The 24,264-nt window shown below is 50.9% G+C and overlaps 1 protein-coding gene across 4 annotated transcripts in view; it reads left to right on the top strand.

The window, feature by feature from the left end:
- The window catches only part of TACC2 (transforming acidic coiled-coil containing protein 2), a 140,778-nt gene extending 117,367 nt beyond the window's left edge, over positions 1-23,411 (top strand). For 3 of the 4 annotated variants that reach the window (XM_040624234.1, XM_040624233.1, XM_040624235.1), the window contains 7 exons: positions 8,504-8,647; positions 9,106-9,182; positions 12,583-12,626; positions 18,503-18,663; positions 18,853-18,959; positions 19,320-19,440; positions 22,874-23,411. In XM_040624234.1, the coding sequence (XP_040480168.1) occupies positions 8,504-8,647; positions 9,106-9,182; positions 12,583-12,626; positions 18,503-18,663; positions 18,853-18,959; positions 19,320-19,440; positions 22,874-22,939 (720 nt within the window). In that variant the 3' untranslated portion in view covers positions 22,940-23,411. Of the gene's footprint in view, positions 1-968; positions 1,110-1,985; positions 2,076-8,503; positions 8,648-9,105; positions 9,183-12,582; positions 12,627-18,502; positions 18,664-18,852; positions 18,960-19,319; positions 19,441-22,873 lie in introns of all 4 variants that reach the window. The other variant, XM_008686899.2, reaches the window with a different exon arrangement.
- The last annotated feature ends 853 nt before the right edge of the window (positions 23,412-24,264 follow it).

Genomic DNA, 24,264 nt, shown 5'->3' with positions numbered 1-24,264 from the left:
ACCCTGCTTCTCCATACCCTAGGGCAGAGGGCAGAGAATGGTAGGGCAGGGGACGCTCCTTTTGGGGAACACTTGGTTTTCCTGGGCCTTGGTGATGGGAAATCCCTCCTGTTTGTAGACCTGTTTATATCCCTCCCCGCCCCCAAGCTGCTCTGGAGGCTTGCAGAGCAAATAGACCCCCTGAACATCTAAAATGGGCCATCCTTCTAGGTGAATTTTTATTTTTATCTCTTTTACCTCCTTAACAGTCCCCAAGAGGGTTTGAGGCCGTTGACTTAGTTACTTTTAGTGTTACTTTTGTTGTTCTGTGTTAGTAGACCATTCATTTATCTCATGCATCAAATATTTATTGAGCACCTACTGTGTGGAAGTTAGATGCTGGGAAGATATTAGTAAGCAAGAAGAAAGTAGATGTGACTCAAACGGTCTCTCAGAGAGACACTACGGAAGGACTCGTGCATGACTCAACTTCTACAAAGTTGGCTTCTGATTTTGGAGTCTTCCTAATCTACCCAGAGACACTTTTTCATTTGAAATCGTCTTTCTATTATTTAGAAAATGACCTTGACCAAAACCTTTGACACTTATACTTGGAGGTATTTTCTTGATGAGTTCTATTATGTTTAGAAAACCCTTCAACTGCCTGGTCTCACCCACCAAGATTTTCAAATAAATAAGTAAATAGTAACTTTCCTCCCACCGATTGGTTAGGGAGTGAGGGTGGTGTGGGGGTGGGCCGGCACCTAAGGCTGTGCTTCCGGGGGAGGGGTGGGACCTGTCAATCTCAAGATGCCCATCGTCAGCAGGTGGGAATTAGTCCAGATGAAAAGGAAAGTATTGGCACCTAATACTCTCTTTAGCCTTGAGTCAGAAATGTCCAGCAAATAGGTTGGTGGTCCTTGCTTGGAATCGATGTCACTCTGTGTCTCCTCTATTTTTCCTCTGTGTCCTCCTCTGCTGGCCTTCAGACAGCTCCCGAGGGCTCCTTTGCCTCTGCTGACGCCCTCCTCAGCAGGCTGGCTCATCCAGCCTCTCTCTGTGGCACGCTTGACTATCTGGAACCCGACTTAGCAGAAAAGAACCCCCCAGTATTTGCCCAGAAACTTCAGGTTTGTAGCCCACGTGTGACCTTTTGGGAGTTTGTGAAAACCTCAGTAGAGAATGAACGCCAAACCCCAAATGCAATGAGGCAGGATCTAACGAGGTATTGCTGGAAATGCTCCAAATGAAATCTCTTCCCCCTCAAAGACTGAGGTATGGGTGTTCTTGATCCAAGACGCCAAAATGACATAAATTGTGTGATTGCATATGGGACAAACCATTTGTATTTCAATTGGGAAATTGGACTCAAACAGTCATTTTTCAGATTTGATAGCCCCCAAAGCAGTTTCTGTGATTTACTCACAGAACCAAGGGTATTAGATCACCATCGAGCCACGTATTTCTCTATACCGGAGGGGCGGCTACCTCAGACTCCCATTGAGTTAACATCTGGACTCGGTCTTACATATGAAACCAAAACAATTATCTACTCTTTGCCTTAAACTTGGCAACTTAATTTGACACCCTCTAGACTAAGACCTTCAGAGCAAACCTGGAGAGACTGTTAACAGTGGTTTGAGAATGCGAAACCATTCATGGAAGCTGTTGACCATCTTGACATTAATCAAACAAAAAGGAAAGAAATGGAAGGAAACAGTGCAGTAAAAATGTTGATCCTATTTTTAAAATCCTCTCATATTTGACCACACGATCCCTCATGACAGACATTCTGAAGGGCAATTAAAAAAAAAAAAGAAATTAAACACTTATTTCATGATCTGCTGAGGTGTTAATTGTGCAAGAAAGCCAGAGCGTGTGTTTTTCCTGAGTACCTGTCATGACACATTCACGTGGCGCATTCATTTCTTGAATGTGGGACGCATTGACATCCTGTCTTGATGCATTTCCCCTGCGATTTGCTCATCCCCCCACCCCTCGGACAGGAGGAGTTAGAGTTTGCCGTCATGCGGATAGAAGCCCTGAAGCTAGCCAGGCAGATTGCCCTGGCTTCCCGTAGCCGCCAGGACACCAAGGTACGGGTTTGCTGCTGCCGTGCACTGCCTCCTGAGAATGTGGTGTGGTCCAGAACTTTCTTTGCTAACCATTGACCAAGCAGGCAATGTGGGGGTTCTACAAAGTAGTCTAAAATTTTCTAAAAAGCTGAAAGCTTAGCTCTCACGTAAACAGACGCTGAGCACATGTCTAAGATATGCTTAACTCGGTAATGAAGGAACCAGCAGGCTGGTAAAGCGGGTTCAACGGAGGAAAATGGCAGAACCCAATATAGAGTCAGTGGAACAGAGAAGGCCAGACCCTTACTGCAATCTTACTGCAAAGTTTGATATAAAACTGGTTAATTCTGGCTGTAAACAAGACAATCGAATATAACCTTGGAGGTTTTTTTGTTTGTGTTTTGCGAAAATCATTTCCTTCTCCACTGAACAGAAATCGTTTGCAACTTTTCTATTTTCTACAAGTTAATATCTAACTGTACTGAGATCGGACCCTAATCAATAGTAAATAGTGAAACCGAGACCTTCCTGAGACCTCGGATGGCCCCTTAGGCCAGAGTCCATAGAATTACAGAAGGGCAGATGGTACATATTTTAGGCTCTGGGGGCCATCTGGTCTCTGTCACAGCTTCTCTGCTCTGCTGTTGTAACCCAAAAGCAGCCACAGACAATGTATAGATGAACGGGTGTGGCGATGTTCCAGCAAAACCCTTTTTACCCAAGAGGACATTGGGCCATTTGGCGCACACACCATCATTGGCCAAGCCCTCCTCTAGAGTCGAGTAAGATACTGACAGAGCATGCAGAAATCTTTTTGCCTGCCTTCCAAGTTTGGAGTAATTATTCTTAACAATTTGAATGAGTCGCTGACGGCGTGCAAAACTGTGGCCCTCTGAGGTCAGGCCTTCCCTCCGGGCTGATGGGGAGCTGTGGTCTCTGAGGAGTTGCTTCATTCCCCCGCCCCACCCCCATGCCGCACCTGCTGCGTTGGGCAGCCCAGCGCACTCTGTGGCCTTGAACGTGTCGGTGAACCTTTCTGGGCCTCCGTTTTTCCAGCTGTGAGATGCGGCTACTAACAGCGCGTGTGCAGGTTGCTGTAAGGGCTACAGCTGGTGCGTGGAGGACGGCGCTGTGCCTGGCATCGGCGTGCAGTAAATGACAGCTGCTCTTGGTAGCTAACCTTCACTTTTGCCTTTGTTACCTGATCGGACACCCACAGCATCTCTACCATGGGGGGTCCAGGTCCCATTTTATAGATGGGGAAGTAGAGTCATGAAACGGGTCCGAGGCCTGACAGTGCTTCACTGACCCCGCAGGAATGAGGACTCCAGTCTCCAGATGGAGCCCCTTGCCTGTCGCATCTCAAGGAACAGCTCACTTGGTACATGATCAGGCGTTCATGGGCTGCTCCTGCCTTCAGGGCCTCCCACATGTGGTTCCCCTGGAAACTGTCCGCAAGGTGGGGGGCCCCCTCCCAGAGACATCTCTCAGTGAAAGAAGGTAGTCGCACTGTGGGTGTCCAGACTGGAGACCCAGGGCAGGGATGAGAACGTTAATACACGTTGCTGACGTCCTTGTTCTCATTGTCAACCGGTGAGCTTGGGTTTAGTTTCCATGAGAAAGAAAAGCATCAAGCAGTGAGGATTTGTTTCCCCATTAGAATTATTTCTTGATCTCTTTGGGGAATGGTTTAAGGACAGAATGAATTGCTTTGAGTCTGGCCACCGTAACTACAGTATATTCCTGTCCGGAAGTTTGAGGCAGGATTGAGCACATTCTAGTAAGAGTTCGGATTGAGTGTGGAATGTTCTGGAGTGCCTGCTGGTGCCCCCCTGCCTCCTTCCTCCGGGGACGCATCAGAGATGACAGTCGGCAGATATTGGCTGCCCACTGACTTCCTGTCAATGAGAGCCTGTTCTCACACCCCGTGTCCCGCTTTTGATATAGAAAATATTGTCACGTGACTCCGCCATGTGTGGGTCAGAGGGACGGCCCCAGCTACCTCCCTCTGTATTTCAGACGGATCTGCTAAAAGAAACACTGGTGGGGGTAGAACTAGCTGGGAGTGTGAGGAACATTCTTCCCTGCCATGGTAACTTGTACCACTTTTTGGGTTCCTGTGGGTTTCTTGCTCACGTCGCCACTTGATTGCCCCTCGCTGCACTGGAAATCGCTGATGTAGAGAAAGAGGAAGAGCAGCTGTGTATCTCATTTGCTCTTTTTTCTGCCCATAAATTTCAGCGGCAGGTGACATAGCCCAGTCTTTTTGGCAGCATGGTCTTCCACGGTTGCTAACACAAAAATGAAATCACTTGGAATGAAAAGAAATCACTTGGAGGGCGGAAGGCAGACTGAAATACGGCGGCGGTGATTCCTGGTCGCTCCTATGGGCAGTTTCCCTTGACATCTCCCTGTAGATGGAAAGCCAGCTGAGCTGACCTTCCAAGGACCGCAGTGGGGTTTCCTGTCTCATTAGTCTGAAAGTGTTAAGAGAGGAGGAAGATTCCACGGGGCTGGGGTATTGGGCTGGAGCTCCTTACTATTTTGCTTCCACACACTTCTGGCTCAAGTGAGTTCGGTGGTATCCTCCCGGGGCTCATCGGACCAGGGTGGCCGGCTGTGTGGTACAGCAGCCCCGAATGTAACCAGGATGGATGGAACGGAAATGTCCTATCTGTGTGGCTTTGCGAGGGTACAAGGCCCATGGGGGATGGATTTAATTTGTGTATGTAACAGATACTGGAGGCGATCCCCAAAGCCGCTGGCCTTTCTGGATGAGGGGACCCAAATATAAAGAACGAAGGATGTGTCTGGGTCATGTAGGAACAAGGATCCTACAAACAGCAAGCTTCAGGACCAGAGGAAAGTCCCAGAAAGCAGGCCCCTTTGGGAGGGAAAGGGTGCTCATCTCTCTCCTCTCCTTCTCCAGGAGTCCTGGTTGATAAAGGCAGACCTGGATTTTAGGGGGGCCGAGAAGGAGTTAGGTCTGGGACAGCCTGAATTGGTGAGCGGCCTGACAGCAGGGGCTCCTCTAGTGCTGTGTCCGGAAACCACCCACCACTCCCGGCGTTTCACATGGCGATGCCTGAAAGCCGCAGGAACATCTCGAGCAGGGACAGAGGCCTGGCACATGGGTTTCAGCTTCTGTTTGCCAGTTCAGGGAATTGGCGGTCATCGCCTGCAGCCTGTGGTGAGAAGGATGGAGGCCGCGTCTTGACTCGTGGGAAGGAGTGGCCAGTCCGTTGGCTGGTGGCGCCTCCTGTGGGCGTGAATAGGGTACATGCTGAATGTCTTCCTTGTGGTTGTCATCCTGAGCTGCTGTCGAATTTGGATGCGGCAGCTTCCCAAGGAGAGGCCCCTCTCCTGCCCCACCTGGCCCCTCTCCATGACCTTGGCCCCGCTTGCTGTGGTCTCCCAGCCGGATCTAGACTCCTGGTCCACACCACGTGCACACCTCTCCCGCCGTGGTCATGGCCCACTGGCTGGCTCTCACGGACAGGGACCCCACCTTGGTCCCAGGTGTCAGCTTCCCCTGAGGCCTAGCGACAGGGAACCCGCCACAGGGAGCTCTGTGAGCCTGGGTGAGTGGCAGGACTGCAAGGCCAGAAGGGCCCCAGGCATGCAGTCTGCAGGGCTGAGGGTGACGGTGCCCTGGCCCTCAGGGACCCAGATCTGAGTGAGTGGATGGAGGGGTTGGAAGTTGGTTCCAAAGTTCCTTCTCCTTCTGAGTTGTGGCCATTTCACATTTTAATTTGTGATTCTCTTGGCTTTAGGCTTCTCCAGAGCAGCCAGTGGGGCCTTATGCAAGAGAAAACAAAGCTTAATCAAAGCCTGATGTTAAAATATCAGCGAGAAACAAACCTATCTCCCGTAGAAATGATTCTTGGTTGTAAGAGAAAACCAGGGTGTGTACCTTGAATTTCGTTAACACCAGCTACTCCAGGCTGTAATTCAAATAGATTCTGAAGTCATCTGTTCCTTTATTGAAAACACCAGGTGGCAGGGGTGAAAGGTGATCTGGAGTCACTATGTGGTGGTTAACCATTGTGTTTACTTAGAAAGCTCATTAATGTATTTATTTTTCATTCCCTTCCTTGTCCTACAAAGGACTTAGGCAGCTTTAAGGTCATCAATTCCTACATCGGTCAGGTTTCACTTCTGCCCAGCATGATAAAGTTAGTTTTAGTTCATTTCCGCTCGCACTTCAGAGGGCTGGCTTGTGTCGAGTCAGAACTGAATCTCATTCTGGGAAACCTTTTGGCCAAATCCCTGAAATCCTCCATTTTTTCATCTTTCAAAGGCCCATGATGCGTTAGATGGTGTCTAGTGTTCTTTCCATTTTGAAATTTTATTCTAATTTTTTTCTAAAGGACACATTATTTTACTTAAAAAGTGACAGGAACAGTTTTGTTTTGTTTTGTTTTTTCGGTCCTCTTCAGAATCTTGTGTCTATGAATTTCCTCCATAAATACAAACAGAGTCTTATTGTCTGGGTATAATTTTCTTTTCTTTTAATTTTTATAAAAGATTTATTTATTTATTTATTTATTTATTAGAGAGAGACAGAGAGCAAGCAGGGGGAGGGGCAGAAGGAGAGGGAGAGAGCATCCTCCCCCCTGCTGAGCCCAGAGACCAAGGAGGCGGGGCTCGATCTCATGATCCTGAGATCATGACCAGAGCCGAAAACAAGACCTCTGGGTATAATTTTCTATTTACTTCCTGAGACGTTTCCCACATGACAAATAGAGCCTTGAAAACATTTCAAACAGCAGAGATTAACCCATTCACGGTTGAGGCTCCGCACCCATGGCCCGGTGGCATGCTTTCTTCTGAGAGGTCAGCGTGCCAGCTTCTGTGCCATGCTCAAATGTCCTGTAATGGAGGCTTCTTTAGGACCTGAGAATGGAAAGATTGGCATCCCGTTTGACAGGACAGTGTGTCTCCAGGGTCTGGGAGAGCAGGGGACTGGGTGCTCCCTCCCCTCTCTGACCGGAGTAATCATTCTGGTCCCCCTGCACAGGGAGCCCACATACTCAAGGCCAGATAGCGTGAGTGAAACCCCAGCCCATTTTTAGGACAACCAAAACCATGTCATTGACTGTGCATGTGTACAACTAACTGGGCCTAACTCTGCCATCTCCAGTCCTATCCATTAAATTTCTGCCCGAGTTTTCTAAGATATTTCAAGTTCATTCTCTCTGATGCTGTAGTGGGGTGAGGTCACCTATGCTTGAGATGGAAGAGAGAGTACCTTCATGGGCGCCCCTTCCCCCTCATCGTTGGGTCTTTAATCTTGTCTGCTTCCACTTCCAAGAGCAGTCCTCACTGTTCTTTCTCCAGATCTCTCCTCCTCCCCGACCTGGGTGTTGTGTTCACAGCTTACCTGCCATCCGTTTCCCCAGGAAGCTGCAGTCACACTCAGACTGGCAGCCCACCATTAATTCACACTGATTTGGACTCTAGGAATCAGGGTGGTGGCTTGCCTTGGCAGCCCCACCAGCACCAGGAGGTTAATGCATAGGACTGAGAGTGTGCTCGGTTTGGAGTCTCTCGCAGTAGAATTAGACCACCGGCCCCCGCTGTGCTGGCTGATGATGTCCTAACATGGCCTTTCAAGTGTGATGGAAATGGCTGAGCTTTTTGTGCAAACGGAGGAGGAGTAACCACGGTCCTCTCCTCCCTCCCTCCCAGGAGGCTAGTGGCTGTCCTGAACAGTCAAACCAGTGTCGCTTGTGGGTGGGGGCCAGGAATCCCACCACTCATTGAGGGTCTGATCAGCAAATGTGGATGCTGTCATTGATCCAGACTTCCATGCTACTGTTCACGCAGCAGACTTAAGGCAACATAGCTGCAAAAGTAACTCTTCCCTTGAGGCATCCAGAAGCTCGCTTTGGAAGGTGACGTTGGTTGATAGCCACGGCAGGCCTTAAGCTTTGTGTGAGCACAGTCTTGCAAACGGAGCTAAACACAGGCCCCCCCACGCCCCACCAAACTGAAATGCGGACAGTCTTACAGAAACGATCAGATCTGCAGTTATTTAAAACTAGGCAAATGTAGATTAGAATTCAGCGTTCACCATCAGGCTTTTATTTGGGGAGCGGAGCCTGCTGGAAAATGGCCTTGGTTCTTAAGCACTGTGCCTAAATGCCTCTGCGTCTGATAAATGGCCGTGATAAGCAGGCCCTAGACAGGCTTGACTCCCAAAGAGGGGAGCTGGGGAGGCTGCTGCCGTTTGCTTCTTTGTCTGCTGGTGCAGGTGCCAAATGATTGATTTCCATAGATCGTATCCGGCCTTTCCCCACTCATCAGTCCAAGCATTTTCTCATACTTTTGATGTTCTTTGTTTCGAAACCATACAACTGACCCATTCGTGAGAGGATTAATGCACATCCTCTTTGTCATAGGAGTGTTATTAACTTTTTTTTTTTTAATTAAAAACCACTCCACAGAGAGAAACTGCTCACCCAGCAGATGTCTCCATCTCCAAAACAGCGTTGTACTCCCGCATCGGGACGGCCGAGGTGGAGAAGCCCGCGGGCCTTCTGTTCCAGCAGCCCGACCTGGACTCCGCCCTCCGGATCGCCAGAGCGGAGGTAGTGGGACATGGGTGCGGCTCGGGGAGCCGGCTCTGGTTGCCCCGGCAAAGCTCCGGGTTCTGCCACATGGAAATAAATAAATATATATATGCCCACGGTCCACGAAGCCAGCATCTTTGGACACAGTCTTTCTCCCGCAACCTCTGTGGGCAGAGACGGGTAGCAAACCGTCTTTGATCTTCCTAGACACCATTGTTTAACGAGCCTCTGTGGCCTTGTTTGATTTATAGCAGAAAGCATCTGCCTTTAGTTGCTCCCCGGTGGGGCATTGTGAGAGTCTGATATCTGGTTTATTTCTGTCTCATGCTCCGGGAAATTCTCTCCATACAATTACTGTTGGGCGTAGGAAGTTTTAATGCTAGGTTTATTCAATGTCTCCTTATCTCGGGTCTGCGAATTGCGCAGATCTGAATTCACCCCTCTGGGGCTCACCTTCCTCTTCTCCCTGATGCCAGATCATAACCAAGGAGAGAGAGGTCTCAGAGTGGAAGGACAAATACGAAGAAAGCAGGCGGGAAGTGATGGAAATGAGGTCAGTTGTGATGCTTCCTGGTACCGGGGGTGGGGGAGGGGGTGCCTACCTGTGGTCTCGTAACAGCTGGTGCGGCCAATGAGCAGTGTCTTCCCAAGACTTACCTGTTTTTTGTGAGACAAGGTTTATATTTTCACAGAAGTATTTTCAGTAATATTACTATTGTAAAATATCATGCACCAGAGCTAAATATTGCAAACAAATAAATACATTTACAATGAAAAGCAAATCTCCTTCCCACTCAACTTCCCAATTCCACCCCTCTCAGGTAGCGGCTCTCCATCGTTTCCGGTGTATCCTTCCAAGAATTTTCTGTTTCTGATTGCAAATGTGTGAATGTGTCCCTATGCAGACGCCTTTTTAATTCCACAGTAGAAATGTACATTATTCTATAGTCTTTTTTTAACTTAGCAAATCTTTTTTTTTTTTTAAGATTTATTTATTTTAGAGAGAGAGCGGGCATAATTGGGAGGGGCAGAGGGAGAGGGAGAGAGAATCTCCAGCCGCCTGCTTGCTGAGCTCGGAGCCCCATGGGGGGCTCGATCTCATGACTCTGAGATCACAACCTGAGCTGAAATCAAGAGTCGGACGCTCAACCGACTGCACCACCCAGGGGCCCCTAACTTAGCAAATCCTGGACAGATTTTTATATAACGTGACCTCATTGTGTAACAGTTTTAATAGTCCTTATACAGTTCTAACGTGATGAACTTCACCAGTCTCCACGGATAAACAGGTTATCCCCGGAATTTTATCCGAACGGTTTATTTCTATTTGCTGCACTTATAACAAGAGTATAGGAGCCACTACCCAGTAGGTGCCTCCCACGTGCCATGTGCTGTGCTTTTGGCTGAGACACCGTCTCTGTTGCTCCCCACGGCCCTCAAGAAGGGATCATCAGCCCCATCTGACAGTGGAAGGCTCAGAGAGGTTAGGTGACTTGCCCGAGGTCCCGGAGCTTCTAGTTAGAAGAATGTGAATGTGAATCTACTTTTCTGATCCCAAAACGCAAGCTCTTTCCACGATGCCTGGGGGCCTCCCTCCCTCGTCCCATAGGATGCAGCTTTCGGCCCTTTGTTTTCTTTCGTGATTCATCATCGTCTGAGAAGCTCAGAAACATCTCTGGGGCTAGAACTTACCCTTGGGATGTGATCTTAAAAAACGGTATCACAAGTGGCATTTTTACAGAAACTTTGGCCCAAACCTTTGCTCTGGCCATCCCGGGTTCTAGCTGCTGCCGCCACCAAGTCTGAGAATGACTCCTGGGGGCACAGGTCATTTTTTCCCACACACCTGCCCTTCTTCAGCCCAGGCTGAACTGGCACATGGGGAAGGGGAAGATAGGAGTTAGAGCATGCTCCTTTTAACAAGACAGAAGACCTGGCGTGATGCTGAAAATAGGCTTGCTTCATTTATAAGTCTCAAAATTTGAAAGTAGGGAATAGATGAATTTTTAAAAATTGGTTGAAGAATTAGTACATTTCTAGGCATTTAATTGCAGTGGCAGCTGCTGGTTAATTATCAGAATCGGCTGCCTTCCTGGCTACCGTTTTAAGTAGCGAACAAATGATTTAGGTAATCATAGCCCCTGTTTCCTAGGTCAAATAGTATCTTCCTGAAAATTCTCCTGGTAGTTCCTTCTTCCTCCTGATGTTTTTTGTGACCACGTCTGAAGGTGAATCCCTGTGTGCTGTTCACATTCACACTGAGGCCCTGCGGTGGCATCATTTGGAAAATTTCTTTTATCTCTCTCTCTTTTTTTTTTTTTTTTGGTAGGGGAGTGGAGGAGGGAGCAGCGTGGCTGTAATGTTTTCCCTGCCCTGACCATGAAAGCAGGGCATGCTGGGAAGGCTAGAAGTTCCATCTCTGGGGGCTCCCCTGGGGGGGCTTCCAGGGGTGCTGTTTACTAACCACTATGGTAGGATTCAGGTGTCGCCAACTGGCCCAGCTGCGCTTGTGTTTGAAGACCCACATGTCACCGCTGGAGCCAGACCAGGCCACGTGAAAATAGGGCTCGGCTTCCTAGATGCTTTGGGGTCTGTCCCTTAGCTCTATCTGACTGGCCTCATCTGCGAAAAAGGGTGGATCTTAGCGCCTCGGGGCAGTAAGGCATATGGGGTAAGAAAAGGCTCCAGAGGCCACGTCTGGATTAGAATCCTAGCTCTGCCACTTTGCAGATCCGAGAAAGGTTCCTGGATGACCCTGGGCCTCAGTATTGCCATCAGCAATTCTGGGGACCGTCAGAGCACCACTCCTTGGGGTCACTGTGAGGACGTGATGCCAGTATGGTACAACTGAAGCGGCTTTGGAGCACAGGTCTTCCCACGCCGCTGGAAGGACACGGCCCTTACCTGCCGGGGTCCCGCCTCTGTCCTTGGCGGTGATGGGTTTAGACGATGCCCCCTCAAAGGTCCATCGCTGTTTTGTGATTCAGGGATACAAGGAGGTATTGATTAATGGTGTAGGATTCAGAAAGAACCCAAGTGGGCTCATGGTGTGAGTATCTTTTTTTTGTTGTGGGTCGGCCCTTGGGTGAGGCACTATCCTTGGGGCCAAGGTCAAGAAGCCAGTGACAGACACCCAGCAGCTATGAGGCCTTTAGACTTTGCAGAGTGCCTTCTGCTTCCACTGGCCCATTTAACCTCATTTAACTCCCCCACGGCCCTGAAAGTCAGGGTCTCGGGTCATCCTCAACATACCAGGGAGTAAGTAGAGTCCCCAGTTTCTGGGACCAGCTGTAATCAGGGTCCTGACTCTGTTGGTGGTAGCAGTTCTTGGTTCTTTTATGTCTTTTTTGAGAGTTTCCCTCCAGAAGGTTGACTTTGGAAGGTCCTGGGTCTTTCCACCCGGGGCAGCAGTGAAGCAGTCTTACAAGCAAGGGATCTGAGTGCTTTTGTGTAGCTACGGTTTATTGAAGCTATCCGAGAAGGCTACCGTTCCCCATCTCCCTGCCCCCCACACAACGACTAAGTAGTAGCCCCTGGGCCTTGAGGAGCTTCTGCCAGATGTGTGAGATGTTTTAGAAAATTCAGGTAAAATGTGGTGAAGTTCAGAGGAGAAATCAGGGAAGGCTTCCTGAAGGAGATAGCATTTGAATTGGACATTGAGAAGCAGCTAAGACATGAGAGGTAGAAATAGAGCAGGGAAGGTCATGGAGGTGAGAAACCCGTGTGTTCAGAGTTGTGCACTAGGAAAATGAACCTACTTGGGTGTGCAAGAAGAGGGTTGAGGTTGGAGGTGAACCTAGAGGGGTGAGCCAACTATGCCAAATAAACAAGACTTGCCTCTAGTGTCTTGGTCAGGCTGCTGATGTCCAGCCCGTGGGCCCTAGTATCAATTAGATATCAATTAGAAACCGTCCTCTTGTCACGGTCCCAACATGTTTTTGCTTCTCTTACAGGAAAATAGTGGCGGAGTATGAGAAGACCATCGCTCAGATGATAGGTGGGTGTCATGAGGGTTGGGCTCAGGCCTGCCTGAGGCTTCTAACCCACGGGGAGGGCTTTGAAGGTGGACTCTCAGCATGTGTTCGTCTTAGGCCCCTCTTAGACCACAAAGTCCTCCAGGGAGAGACCAGAGCATCCCAGAATGTGAGCCTGGGGGCCTCCTGGAAACACACGTGAGCATGTCCCTTAGCATTATCTGTGCTCACCTCCAAGGCCACCCTTGAGCCAGGACTGCCCACCTCATGGGGAAAGAGGTTTGGGTCGGTTCCTAGGATGTTTGGGGGAGTTTTTGCTCGTGGGAGAGATTAAGAATCAAATCCCTAAACTCTAATTTGGACTCAGGTGACAAAATCCTCCGCCTCACGCGGGGTTCTTGGGCAAGGATAGTGGAACACGTGGCAGCCCTGCTGCCCGCCCCTCCTCTCTCCTCCCTCCCTCGATTTACCTGATCTCATGGAGATGGGCACTGACTCAGAATCCATCGTAGCCCAGAGTCCCTGGCAGCCAGTACCGATGCTGCCTTGGCCTGCAGTAAAAGACGGCCTCAAGTCAAAAGTTACACCTACCTGACTCTTTTTTAAAAAGAATGATGAGAAAAGATCTTGCAGAAGTTCTAAGGCTGTTTTTACACTGATGATCACTGTTCAAAAATGATGTCATGACTTGGCAGGGGGCGGGGGGATGGGAGGGAGGAGATCTTTCTTTATCTATTTATTTAATTTGCTGCTTAAGTCCGTGATACCAGTTTTAAGAAAACCTTTACTCCTAAGGACATATGGAGTAAAAAATCCCGGCTCACCGCAAACCAGTTTCTGTGTCGAAGCTGGACGCTGGGTTAACAGATGACTCCTCTCTCTCAAACATTTGGATACAAGTCACACCACACCTCTGGCTGGTCCCAAGATAAATATGAGAGCAGGCTTGGGAATGGTGAAGAGGCCGACAACTGAGTGCTTTCTCTTCAAAGGAGCTTTCATTTTGATGTATTATAATAAGGGCCATTTCTCTCAGATCTCGGGGAAAGCCCATTTGGGGGTGTTTCTAAGGATCAGCTCATGGTATATGCTTTCTATCAAATGAAACCTCTTTATTAAATTGGTATAAGAATTTATGAATACATATGGAGGAGATAAAAAACAAAACTCTTGGCACTGAAACTGCCTGTAAAAGTAGTCAGGAAGAAGGATTTATGTCTTCCAATATACAGCGTTTGGCATGCTGAGCACAGCCTTTTGGCCTCCTGGAGTCTTGGGTTGTGAAAATACCCCTCAGACGTACGGTGGCTCATCTGGAAATTTCCTTCTGCGTCTCAGAGTTCTACGCTGTTATTTTTGCTCTCGGTGATGACATTTGAGCCAATATTGAGATGGGGGTAAGAGGGCACGAGCTTTGCCCCTGAGGGAAGGCTGCCCGGAGCCATCTGGTACCCCTCAGCTGACAGCCTGAATATACCCAGCCATTCCCCCTGAAAACTGAAGAAGAGGCTCTATCTGCCTGCCTCAAGTGGTCTGTCCTTTTCGGAGAGAAAAGGCGATTCCACTGATTTCCTTGCAGCATATTTGTAGGTGAGAGTAGTTAAAAGAACATTTCAATTCTAGGCAAGCTGAGTGTGTGGAACCCTGACTCCAGGGGTTATGTCTACGCACACCCACCCCCAGCACCCCAGCCCCCTCTCCCGGGGAGACCTGGTATGTTTGGCCCGAGGATCCATCTCTTCGAGAGCTGTGATCTCACCCCTCCGAGCCTTTTCCTGTTCGGGGGTGTTTGAACACTCCTGACGGCTCCACGAGCCCCCTCCAGTGTCCTGAGCATCCAGTGGCACTGTCACTCCATGGGGGTGGGGGCGGTGAGAGCGCATGTCCGCCCCCGGTTCCCCATCCTCATGCATCTTCAGTGTCCTCTGCATCAACCACTTCTCAGACCTTGTCCAGCAGGTGGCACATCTGTGGCTGTCATCCCGTCAGTCACTACTGCGGGGGATGGGTGAGGGCTGCTGCGGGTTTCGAGGTCCTTGTCACCTTGTAAAAAGACGGCTTGGGGCTGGGGCACAGCTGGGACTCACTGTCGCTGTGGGCGCCACCTGCCTCCTTTCTGGGCAGGGCGTAAGTCCCCGTATGTGGAAGCATACCCACATGACTCATCTGGGTCCCCTACCTTGTCTTCTGGTTTTCACCCATCTCACCAGCATCCCGGTGGGAGGGAAAACTCAGGCCCCAAAAGCTTGGCAGTTCGGGACAGAATGAACATCAGTAGTGTTTTGAAGTGAAAACCAGGTTCCACCCCACCGACATGACCTCCTCCTGGCTCCCACCCGGCTCTCTGGCTTCCATGTAACCCTCACAAATGTTCCATGCCAGCCTGACATCTGTCCTGCCATCATCGTCCGTTCTCGTGCCATGTTACTAAAACCGAGTTCAAATATTGACAATTTAGGATTCCAAACGAAAAGAGACCTCTGTGCCTTTTGCATTCCAGGTTGTTGCAATTGATTTTTTTTTTTTCTGCTTTTCTAACAACTGCTCTGATTATCTGTTTTGCTTCCATTTTCTGTTGCTTCTTGCCCTTTGCTTGCAAAACAAACAGGCAAGCCTGGTAAGTAAATGCTTTTCACCTAATTTAACACCTGCCCATCGCACCCGGTGTTGGTTGGTTTGTTTCTGTTTTTGTTACTTTTGCTATTGTGTATTTGCTGCATTTCTCCTCCCCCCACACCTCCCTCCCACCAACATGGTTTAATAATGTTTTGCCTTAAAAAGCCAGAAACCTCTCCAGGGGCATTGTTCTGTGGTTGAGGCTAGAGCGTTTTGAGTTTGGGGCTGATTTCCTGATTTGAAGAACTTGACTGCATTTGTAATTTACAAAAAGATTGGCGATGCGTTCTCACCTCCTCGGTCTCCTGGGGACCGGGAAATTCTATTTTTACAAGCGTTTATGGGGAGGACAGGAAGCCTGAGGCAGGCTAAGTCTCAGATCCAGGAAATCAGACGGACTCCGTTTGATAAATGGCTCTTTACAAGCCAAGCGAAGTGTATACGTGGCCTCCGATCAGCCCGGAATATGCATTGTGCTGTGTGCTGAGGACTAAGGAAGTAGCTAAAACTCAAAGAGTAAAAATCAGCGTTCGGTTACTGGTGAACCTTTGAAGCGTCTTTTCTTTTGGGAGTCTAGGTGTGCCGCTGTATGTTACAAAGCTCCCCCTTTATAAGTTACTGAGATGCATGGGGGAGCCGGTGACGCTGTCCATAATGGGTCACTGATCCTGGGCCCTTACTGTGTGCCCAAGGCTTTATATACATTTTCATGTAATCTTTCCCCAGACGCCATGAGATAAATACCAGGAGCCCCTCTTTCAGCTCCGGAGGCTGAGACTCACGGAGGTTAAAAAGCCCGCCCAGGGTGGCCGGGCTGGGACGTGGCAGAGCCAGGATGGAACTGGAGAGGCAGGGTTGGAGGGACATCAGGTGTCTTCCGGGCCCGTGGCTCTCCACGCGTGGCCCCTGGACCTGCCACCTCAGTATCATCAGGGAACTTGTCACAGATGCAGCTTCTTGGCCCCACTGCAGATCTGCCAGATAGAACCCACTGGGTGGGGTCACCGCAGCTTGTGCTCAGACAAGCCCCCCTCATTTGGGTGCACACTCACGTGTGACAACCCCTTCATTTTGGAGATGAGGCCCCGGGCCCCTGAGAGTCTTTTGAGTAAGTTTATCTCACAGCTGGAGCTAAACCCCAGGATGTGCCCCCCGCCCCCATTCTGGGTGCTTCCCTGCACAGCACACAGCAAGAACAGACCTAACTTCAGGACACGGGAAGATGCCTGTCTACCAGGAACCAAAGGGAAAGACCCCAAACCAGCATCCCTCTGCTTTCTTTTTTTTTTAAGTTTTTATTTAAATTCCAGTCACTTAACACACAGTGTGATGTTAGTTTCAGGTGTGCAAGATAGTGATTCAACACTTGCATACAACGCCCGGTGCTCATCACAAGTGCCTCCTTGATTCCCAGCCGCCCCCTGCTTTTAAGGGAGCTCCCAGGTCTGCTACTAAGAAGCCGGTGGAGACACATGGTCACGAGCACGGCTTTGGGTTGGGGTCGGGCTCTGTGGCCAGCCTCTACTCGTTCATTCACGGCATGGATGTGTTGAGGCACCCTGTGTCTCAGGCACCGTCCTAGGCCCTGGGATAGAAAAGTGGACAAAACGGCATTCTGCAGCGTGCATTCTGGACAAACAGACAGCCGGCAGACACACGTGCACATGCCTGTCTGGCCATTGCTGGGGAGAGAATGGACTGGAAAGTAGGGAGGAGGCGTTCTCTGCAGGTGCCCAGGAAGGTGTGCTGGGGGAGGTGGCCTGGTGTCAGGGACCTGAGTGAGTGAATGGGGAGCCGTGGATGCTCTGGGGCCACTGAGCCCTGGGATAGGACCGCCTGTGGTGTGCCGGCCGGTGTAGCTGGAGCAGGTGGGGATGGAGTTTGGATCTTATTTTTTTTTAAGATTTTATTTATTTGAGAAAGAGAGAGAGAGAGCACGGAGGGAGAGTGAGAGGGAGAAGCAGAGTCCGTGCTGAGCAGGGAGCCCAGTGTGGGGCTCGATCCCAGGACCCTGAGATCATGACCTGAGCCAAAGACAGACGCTTAACCTTAAGCCTGAGCCATCCAGGTGCCCCTGGAGTTTGGATTTCATTCCCAGTGCACAGGGAGGACCCCGGGGGCTCTTGAGCTGGAGCAGGGTAACCCAGTTTGGACTTAAAAGAAGTTTAGTTTGGTGGCTGGGTGCTGGCTTAGGAGCATTAAATGAATAGAACAGTGAGCAGGGTGCCTGACCTGTGGAAGACCTGGCAGCCCGCTGGTTCCTGTTGTTCTTCTGTCATCATTTCCAGAGCGATCCACCCTATGGCGACCAGTCCTGGGCAGCAGGACCCCCGCCCAGGTGACAGCTCTGCAGAGCTTCTTCCCCCAAGAACTCGGAGTGGGGGCTTCTCCTCCCCCCTCTCTGCGGTCACCAGAGGTCCAAACAGATGGGAACAAAAGGTTCCTCGCCCACCCAGACCGGCGACGGATGGGTCAGCACACAAAAGATAGTGCCATGTGGGTGAGGGGCTTTTATGCAGCGTGGTCAGAGAAAGCCTTTCCCATAAATACAAGCTGGTTTGCAAGCTGTTCGGGGGAGAGTGTTAGCAGGTGGTAGCCCTGAGAGGTGGGGTCGAGGACAGAGCAGTCCCTTTTACTAGGATCAGCCACTCTGAACTGGGCCAGAATGAATTCTTTTGTACAGAACTGAGACACTCACTTTGCCAGAAAGAGCTTCATTTTTCTCAGTTAAGGCATTTGCTATATCAAAGGAAATGTCCGTTTCTGTGCAAAGCAGAGTTTCAGGGCTGACGGCGATGTAGGCTTTGGTTCATGGGCCGTGTTAAGGACGAAGAAATCTTTTTTCTTTCCCAATAACCGTCTCTATTTCGATCACACGTAGGAGGCGTGTTCCTCCAAGCCCAGACCTATTGTACCTTAAAATCTTGCTCAACACGAAATTCAGTCGTGATTTTTTCCTCCACCTTGTGGATCTGTTTGCCATCATCAACCAAACAGAATCACTGGGGCCTCGAATGTCGATTTTTAAGGGTCTGCATCAATCAGGTTCAAGAACAGGGGCTAGTTTCCGTCCCATTTCACACTGCAGAGCCCCAGGCTGGGATGCCGGGGCCGTGGGTGGTGTTCCTTTAGAAACAGAGTCTGGGTGGGCTCAGGGGGTGTGTCTGATTGAGTCTGGGATGCCCTGCTGCTCGGGCTGAGTTGCATCTGAGGCCCCGGCTGCCCCCGAGACCGGCGTGGGGTCCCTCGGCCCCATCGTCTGGACCCTTGTGTCTCTTGCCAGAGGACGAGCAGAGGGAGAAGTCCGTCTCCCACCAGACCGTGCAGCAGCTGGTCCTAGAGAAGGAGCAAGCCCTGGCTGACCTGAACTCCGTGGAGAAATCTCTGGCCGATCTCTTCAGGAGATACGAGAAGATGAAGGAGGTCCTTGAGGGTTTCCGGAAGGTGTGTTCGTGTCGGGGCAGAGCGGGACGCTGGGCGGGGACAGGGGGAGAAGCTGGAGCAGGCTGGGAGAGATTACAGGGACCTGGACTTGGTGGTCCAGGGTTCCACCGGCATCAGGGAGTTCTTGGGGTTCCTAGCACCCCGGGGCATGTCTTCTGTGGGCACGACCTCTGTCCTCTGTCGCGCCAGAATGAAGAGGTGTTGAAGAAGTGTGCACAGGAGTACCTGTCGCGGGTCAAGAAAGAGGAGCAGAGGTACCAGGCCCTGAAGGTGCACGCGGAGGAGAAGCTGGACAGGTAACGGGCCTCGGGCCTGCTCACGGGCCTCTCCCACGGCACCACTTACCTTGGCTTGGGAAGGGCAGATAAGCCATTTGTGTTTTTTCAGTGTGACTTGTGATAATGGGGTACTCTCAGAGTTTTGATAAGTGAAGGACGCATGTTGTAAAATTTCCAGGGCACCCACTCAAAGCACCTCGGCATCACGGGAATGGGGGTTGGGGGCAGGGGCTGCTCATGGGGTCCTGAACTAGGCCCCTGGTGGTAGGAGCAGGAGCCAGCCGGTTCCTGCTGCCCAGAGCTGGGAGGAGGAAGGTGGGAGGGGTCCACGGGGAAGGGTGATCATTTCCGCGCATCCCCCCGACCCTGTTTCCGCAGGGCCAACGCCGAGATCGCGCAGGTCCGAGGCAAGGCCCAGCAGGAGCAGGCTGCCTACCAGGCCAGTCTGCGGAAGGAGCAGCTTCGCGTGGACGCTTTGGAGAGGACGCTGGAGCAGAAGGTAACAGCCGAGGCTGGGGCCTCCAGGCGGGTGGGGCTGGCCGGACCCTCAGATAAGCCGAGGCCGGGCTTCCCTGTGCCCTCTGCAGCTCCAGGGACGGGTTTAGGCCTCGTGAGCACATGCTTCTCTCCCTCGGGAAGAGCCAATGTAATGCCAGCCCCGAGCCTGTCCTCTTTCCTGCCTGTCCTTGAATTACTGTCTGCTCGATGCTTATTGCTGGTTTTCATTCCTCGTCAACAGTCACCTGTCACACATTTACTAAGTATCTACAGTGTGCGGGCAGAGTACTTTACCCCCCGGATCCAGTGTGCTTACTGGTGAGGGAATGGGGTTACCAGGCCATGTTGGGGTCAAAAGGGCCCCCAGACGTCCTCCTGTGTCCATGGATGGGGGAGCCCTCCTGACGTCCCTTAGCCTGTCCCGATTTCCGGTCTAGCACCCAGTCCACCATACACACCCTCTTCCTGGGTGTCCAGACGAGAAAGCCCTTCCACCCAGGAGTGCTTCATGAGTCTGAATCTGTGTAAGTGCAGGCCAGGCAGCCCCTTTCCCTAAGTGTGTTTCTAGAAAGGGAGTTACCAGACAAGCATCCCCATTCTGGTTGATTTGCTGAGCCTTAGGAGTCCCTTGGATGGTTATCAGAGAGCCCAGTGGCCTGGGGTAGCATCACTTCTCATGCATTTGGGCCTTAAAGGGCAGTCACAGTAGGGGGGCGTCCTTTGTGGGCAAATGACATCTGAAGTCCAGCGTGTCTCCCAAATGGCCTCTGCTAACCCAGAAACACCCAATGGCCTCTGATGGGCCTCTTTCCTGGGCCGGTACCCAGCCAGGTCCAGTGGGGCTGGCTGTGGTCCCGAGGTGGGCCTGGGTTAAGCAGTGGGTACATACTACCGCTCGCTTCACCTAGATGGTGTCAGGGACAGAGCCCTGGGACTCAGGAGCCTCAGGTCCTCCCCCCCCACCCCCCACCATCCATTATGACCCCGAGCAAGCCTCACACTTGCCCTCAGGTTGTATAATGTTGGAGGTTGAAACCTGACGATTTGGAAGAGTCACTTGAAAGGGAAGGAAGGGAAGAGGCGGGACTGGGCCCAATACGCCAGATCTCTTCAACCGCCTCCATCTTCCAGGCTCCTTGTTCCTAGCAGGGAGCCCGGAGCCGGGGCCGCCAGACACAAGCGTTTGCTCATTCCGCCAGTAGTTACAGGGTGGCACGGCATTGTCTATCTGGAGTGGGTGTTTATCTTTATTCTTGGAATGTTGATAATCCACGTGTGGCATATTTGGGGACTCCTGAGAAGTGGAGTATTCATTCAGAGTCGGGACCACTTTCCCCCATCATTTTGGGCAGTAAGGCAGCTGTGCCTCAGAAGTTTCCAGGTGAGAAATGGAGCGACATGTCAGTTGCCTCCTGTTTCCATCGGGATTTGATGGTGTTGGAACTGCATCACGGCGTTAGCTAAGATAATAGAGGTAAAACCAGAGTCAGGATAGCTGTTTTCTAGGCAGCCTGGTCTGTTCAGACTCTCCGCAGTTGCCAGATGAAGGTGGTGCTAAGTATTCTGGCAAACTGAAAGACAGAAGGCAAGGTGCTTGCATGGTTTTGGAGAACAGGAAAGATGCAAACAGATCCGCAAATGTAATTCTGTCTTAAACTAAAAGCCAGGAGGAATGGGTTCATCACACAGCGTTCTCCCCTAAAGGGCTCAGTGATACAGAGGGGTCGGTCTCTGTTTTAAAGAGATTCAGAAGCATGACTCCCCCCGGCCCGACCAAGGCAGTTCTTAAGTGGAGGCATTTTGCCCAGTTGGGGCGTTGGAAGCCCAGCGAGCTGAGCCGCACCATGGCCGTGTGCTAGGCGCTGGGCTGGCAGTGCCAAGATGGAACTTGGAGAACCTCCAGGAACCCACAGCTAGTGGGTCTGCTAGTACCTCCCAGCCATCAGTCGCTGGACAGTATGTTGAATAAAACAGCAAAGCCATCTAGGGGCCAGGCCAGCCTGAATTCGTGCTCCGGGCTAGCTGCGTCTGACCGGCTGTGTGACCTTAAATTAAGCGCAAAACTTAACCTCTCTGAGCCTTGGTTTTTCGCTGAAAAGTGGAAACATCAGTGGCTTCCACGAAGGGACTGTTGTGAGAACCTAGCGGGGCCAGTGCCGGGGCGTGGTTAGTGTGGTGACCAGCCCACGGGAAGATGAAAAGTCACCATCACGGCCCCAGCCTCAGCTGTTGTGACAAGAATCCTTCTAGGATTCGCGGTTAGAGCTGCGTTCCCGCAGAACATCATCTTCCAACAGACGTTTCAGCGCCTCCCAGAATCGAGCCTCTCGGAGCTGGAAACTCTAGACCGGGGTAAGGCGAGGTGCTGTTCCAGGTGGGGTCCTCTCCCGGCGGGGGCTGGGGGCTGGACTGCAGTGAGGACTGCGTTTCTCTTCCATGGAGGACTTCCCGATTCTTCCTGACTCTCCCCGATACGGACACAGTCACGCGTGGCAGCTGGAGCTCAGCCTGGAAACACAGGACACTTGGCTCTGGGAAGGACCGTGTCTCAGGAGGTTTCCACGGCTTCCAAGGAGGGGCCCCAGTACCGTCTCAGGGGAGAGGCTTGTGGTTAAGACGCACCTTCCACGGAGACCTCGAAAGACTGGCTGCAGTATGTTCTTGGGATACCAGAAAGATCTAACCCCCTTGGAGAGGGTTTCTCCGCATTGGCTGTTGAAGGAGACCAGAAGCGTCAGAGCAAAGCCTCACCCACCTTCGAAGGGACTCATCCTTTTGGATCCGCATACTTAGAGCACGGGCAGTGCTGTCTGATCGTTGGTTCAAGATGAGCAGGTGGCTGGCTTCCCTTGCTTCCGGGCATGGGCAGGGCGTGGCGGGAGGAGCACCTGAAACCATCCGGCGTCTACACCTGCCTCTCAACTCGACTCCTTTATCCACAGCACCTCTAAATAATGCTAGCGACCCTATTCAAGTAGAATTGCTTACCCCTCCCTCCTGGTGGCATTTCTCAAATAAACCACCCAAGAGCTCACCCCGGACCATCCGTTTGTGTCCACATCCTTCAGAGGCAAATAAAAGGAAACGAACCCATACTAGTCAGGTCTCTACTCCGCGCTGGTCACTGTGCTGGGGAGCTTTACGTTCTGACCTCATTCCATTCTCAGGCAGATAGATGCTGTCATCCACACTGTGGAGACCAGGACGCCAGGGCTCAGAAAGGTGTGTAACTTGCTCAAGGTCACAGCTAGAGCTGGATGTGTGCTTAGATGACTGGTCTCCACGTCGTTTCCCTCCCTGCTTTAGATAATTTCAGGGGGACCCAGAAACCTGGGGGGCCCCGCGCCCCTGAAAAGCCTAAAGAGCATTCTGATTGGCTTGATTTCCAACAGCCAGGAGATTTTAGCAACTTTTTCTTTTGTCTTCACTTTCAGAATAAAGAGATAGAAGAACTCACCAAGATTTGTGATGAACTGATTGCCAAAATGGGGAAAAGCTAACTTTGAACCAAATGTTTGGACTTGACCGTTGCGTGCAATATGACGTCGGCTCACTGCTGTCCTTCCGGTTACGTGGACAGGTTTTGTTTTCACTTTTTCGTATGCACTACTGTATTTCCTTTCTAAAGAACGGTGATTTGATTGTATGCAGTACTAAGGAGACTATCAGAATTTCTTGCTATTGGTTTGCATTTTCTTAGTATAAATTCATAGCAAGTTGACCTCAGAGTTCCTGTATCAGGGAGATTGTCTGATTCTCTAATAAGGACAAATCGCTGACCTTGGCCTTGCCCTTTGTACCTGAGTTCCCAGGGTGAGCGGCTTTTGGATTTAATATGAACGTGTACAGCTCGCACAGGGACTCTTGCCTTAAGGGGTGTGAACTTGATCTGCATTTGCTGATTTGTTTTAAAAAAATGCATGTTTCGAATAAAATTCTCTATTGTAAATAAATTTTTTTCTTTGGATCTTGGCAATACGTGTGGCTATGATTTATTTTCTGGGAAGGGTTGAGCCCTTTTCTGGCCTTTGTTAAAATCATATCAGATCTGGCCCTCCGCTCTTCTCTGGCTCCCCTCTTTGTCCACAGATTGAAAGAACCTTTCCTTCATCCTCGCGGCTGTTTGTCAGATGGAAGCTGATGCGAAGGAGCGACTTGCTATTTAAATGATTAAGGGGGTGTTTTGAATTAGCGTAGATTTTGTTTTTACAAAGCGTCGCTGAGTTTCAGCGGGAAAGTCTGTTTCCCTTTACTCGCTCGAGGAAGTAGCAGGCTGTCCCTCTTCCTGTGTGTTCCTTAGTGACCATCAATCCCGAAACATTGCCCAGTTCCCTCTAAAGGACCAGGCACGGGTGAGCGGTTACCCGTGGGGGACAGGTAGTGAGGCCACTTTGGAGAGAAAATCGGGACATTCCCACCGTTAGATCCTTAACTGCTCCTGACCTCGGGGCCCCCAGGCTGACAGGTGGGCATATGGGGGGCAGTGCGGAGGTGGCAAAGTGTCTTGGTTTCCTAGGACTGCCACAACATCACATATTCAGCAGCTTAAAACAACAGAAATGTTTTCTCTCACAGTTCCGGAGGCCAGAACTCCCAAATCAGAGTGTCTGTGGGGTTTGCTCCCCCCGCCAAGGCTCTGAGGCAGAGTGTTCCTTGCCTCTCTCGCGGCTTCTGGATCGTGGCCGGCAGTCGCTGGCGTCCCATGGCTAGTGGCTATGTCACTCCAGTCTCCTCTGTGGCTCAGCTCCCTCTCCCCGCTCTTGTAAGGACACCACTTTTAGGATTTCAGGCCCACCCCAAATCCAGGACGATCTCCTCTCCATAT

Source organism: Ursus maritimus, unplaced genomic scaffold, assembly GCF_017311325.1.
Source record: "Ursus maritimus isolate PB19 unplaced genomic scaffold, ASM1731132v1 scaffold_7, whole genome shotgun sequence".
NCBI lineage: Eukaryota > Metazoa > Chordata > Mammalia > Carnivora > Ursidae > Ursus > Ursus maritimus.
This window is presented reverse-complemented; position numbering and strand designations above follow the sequence as displayed.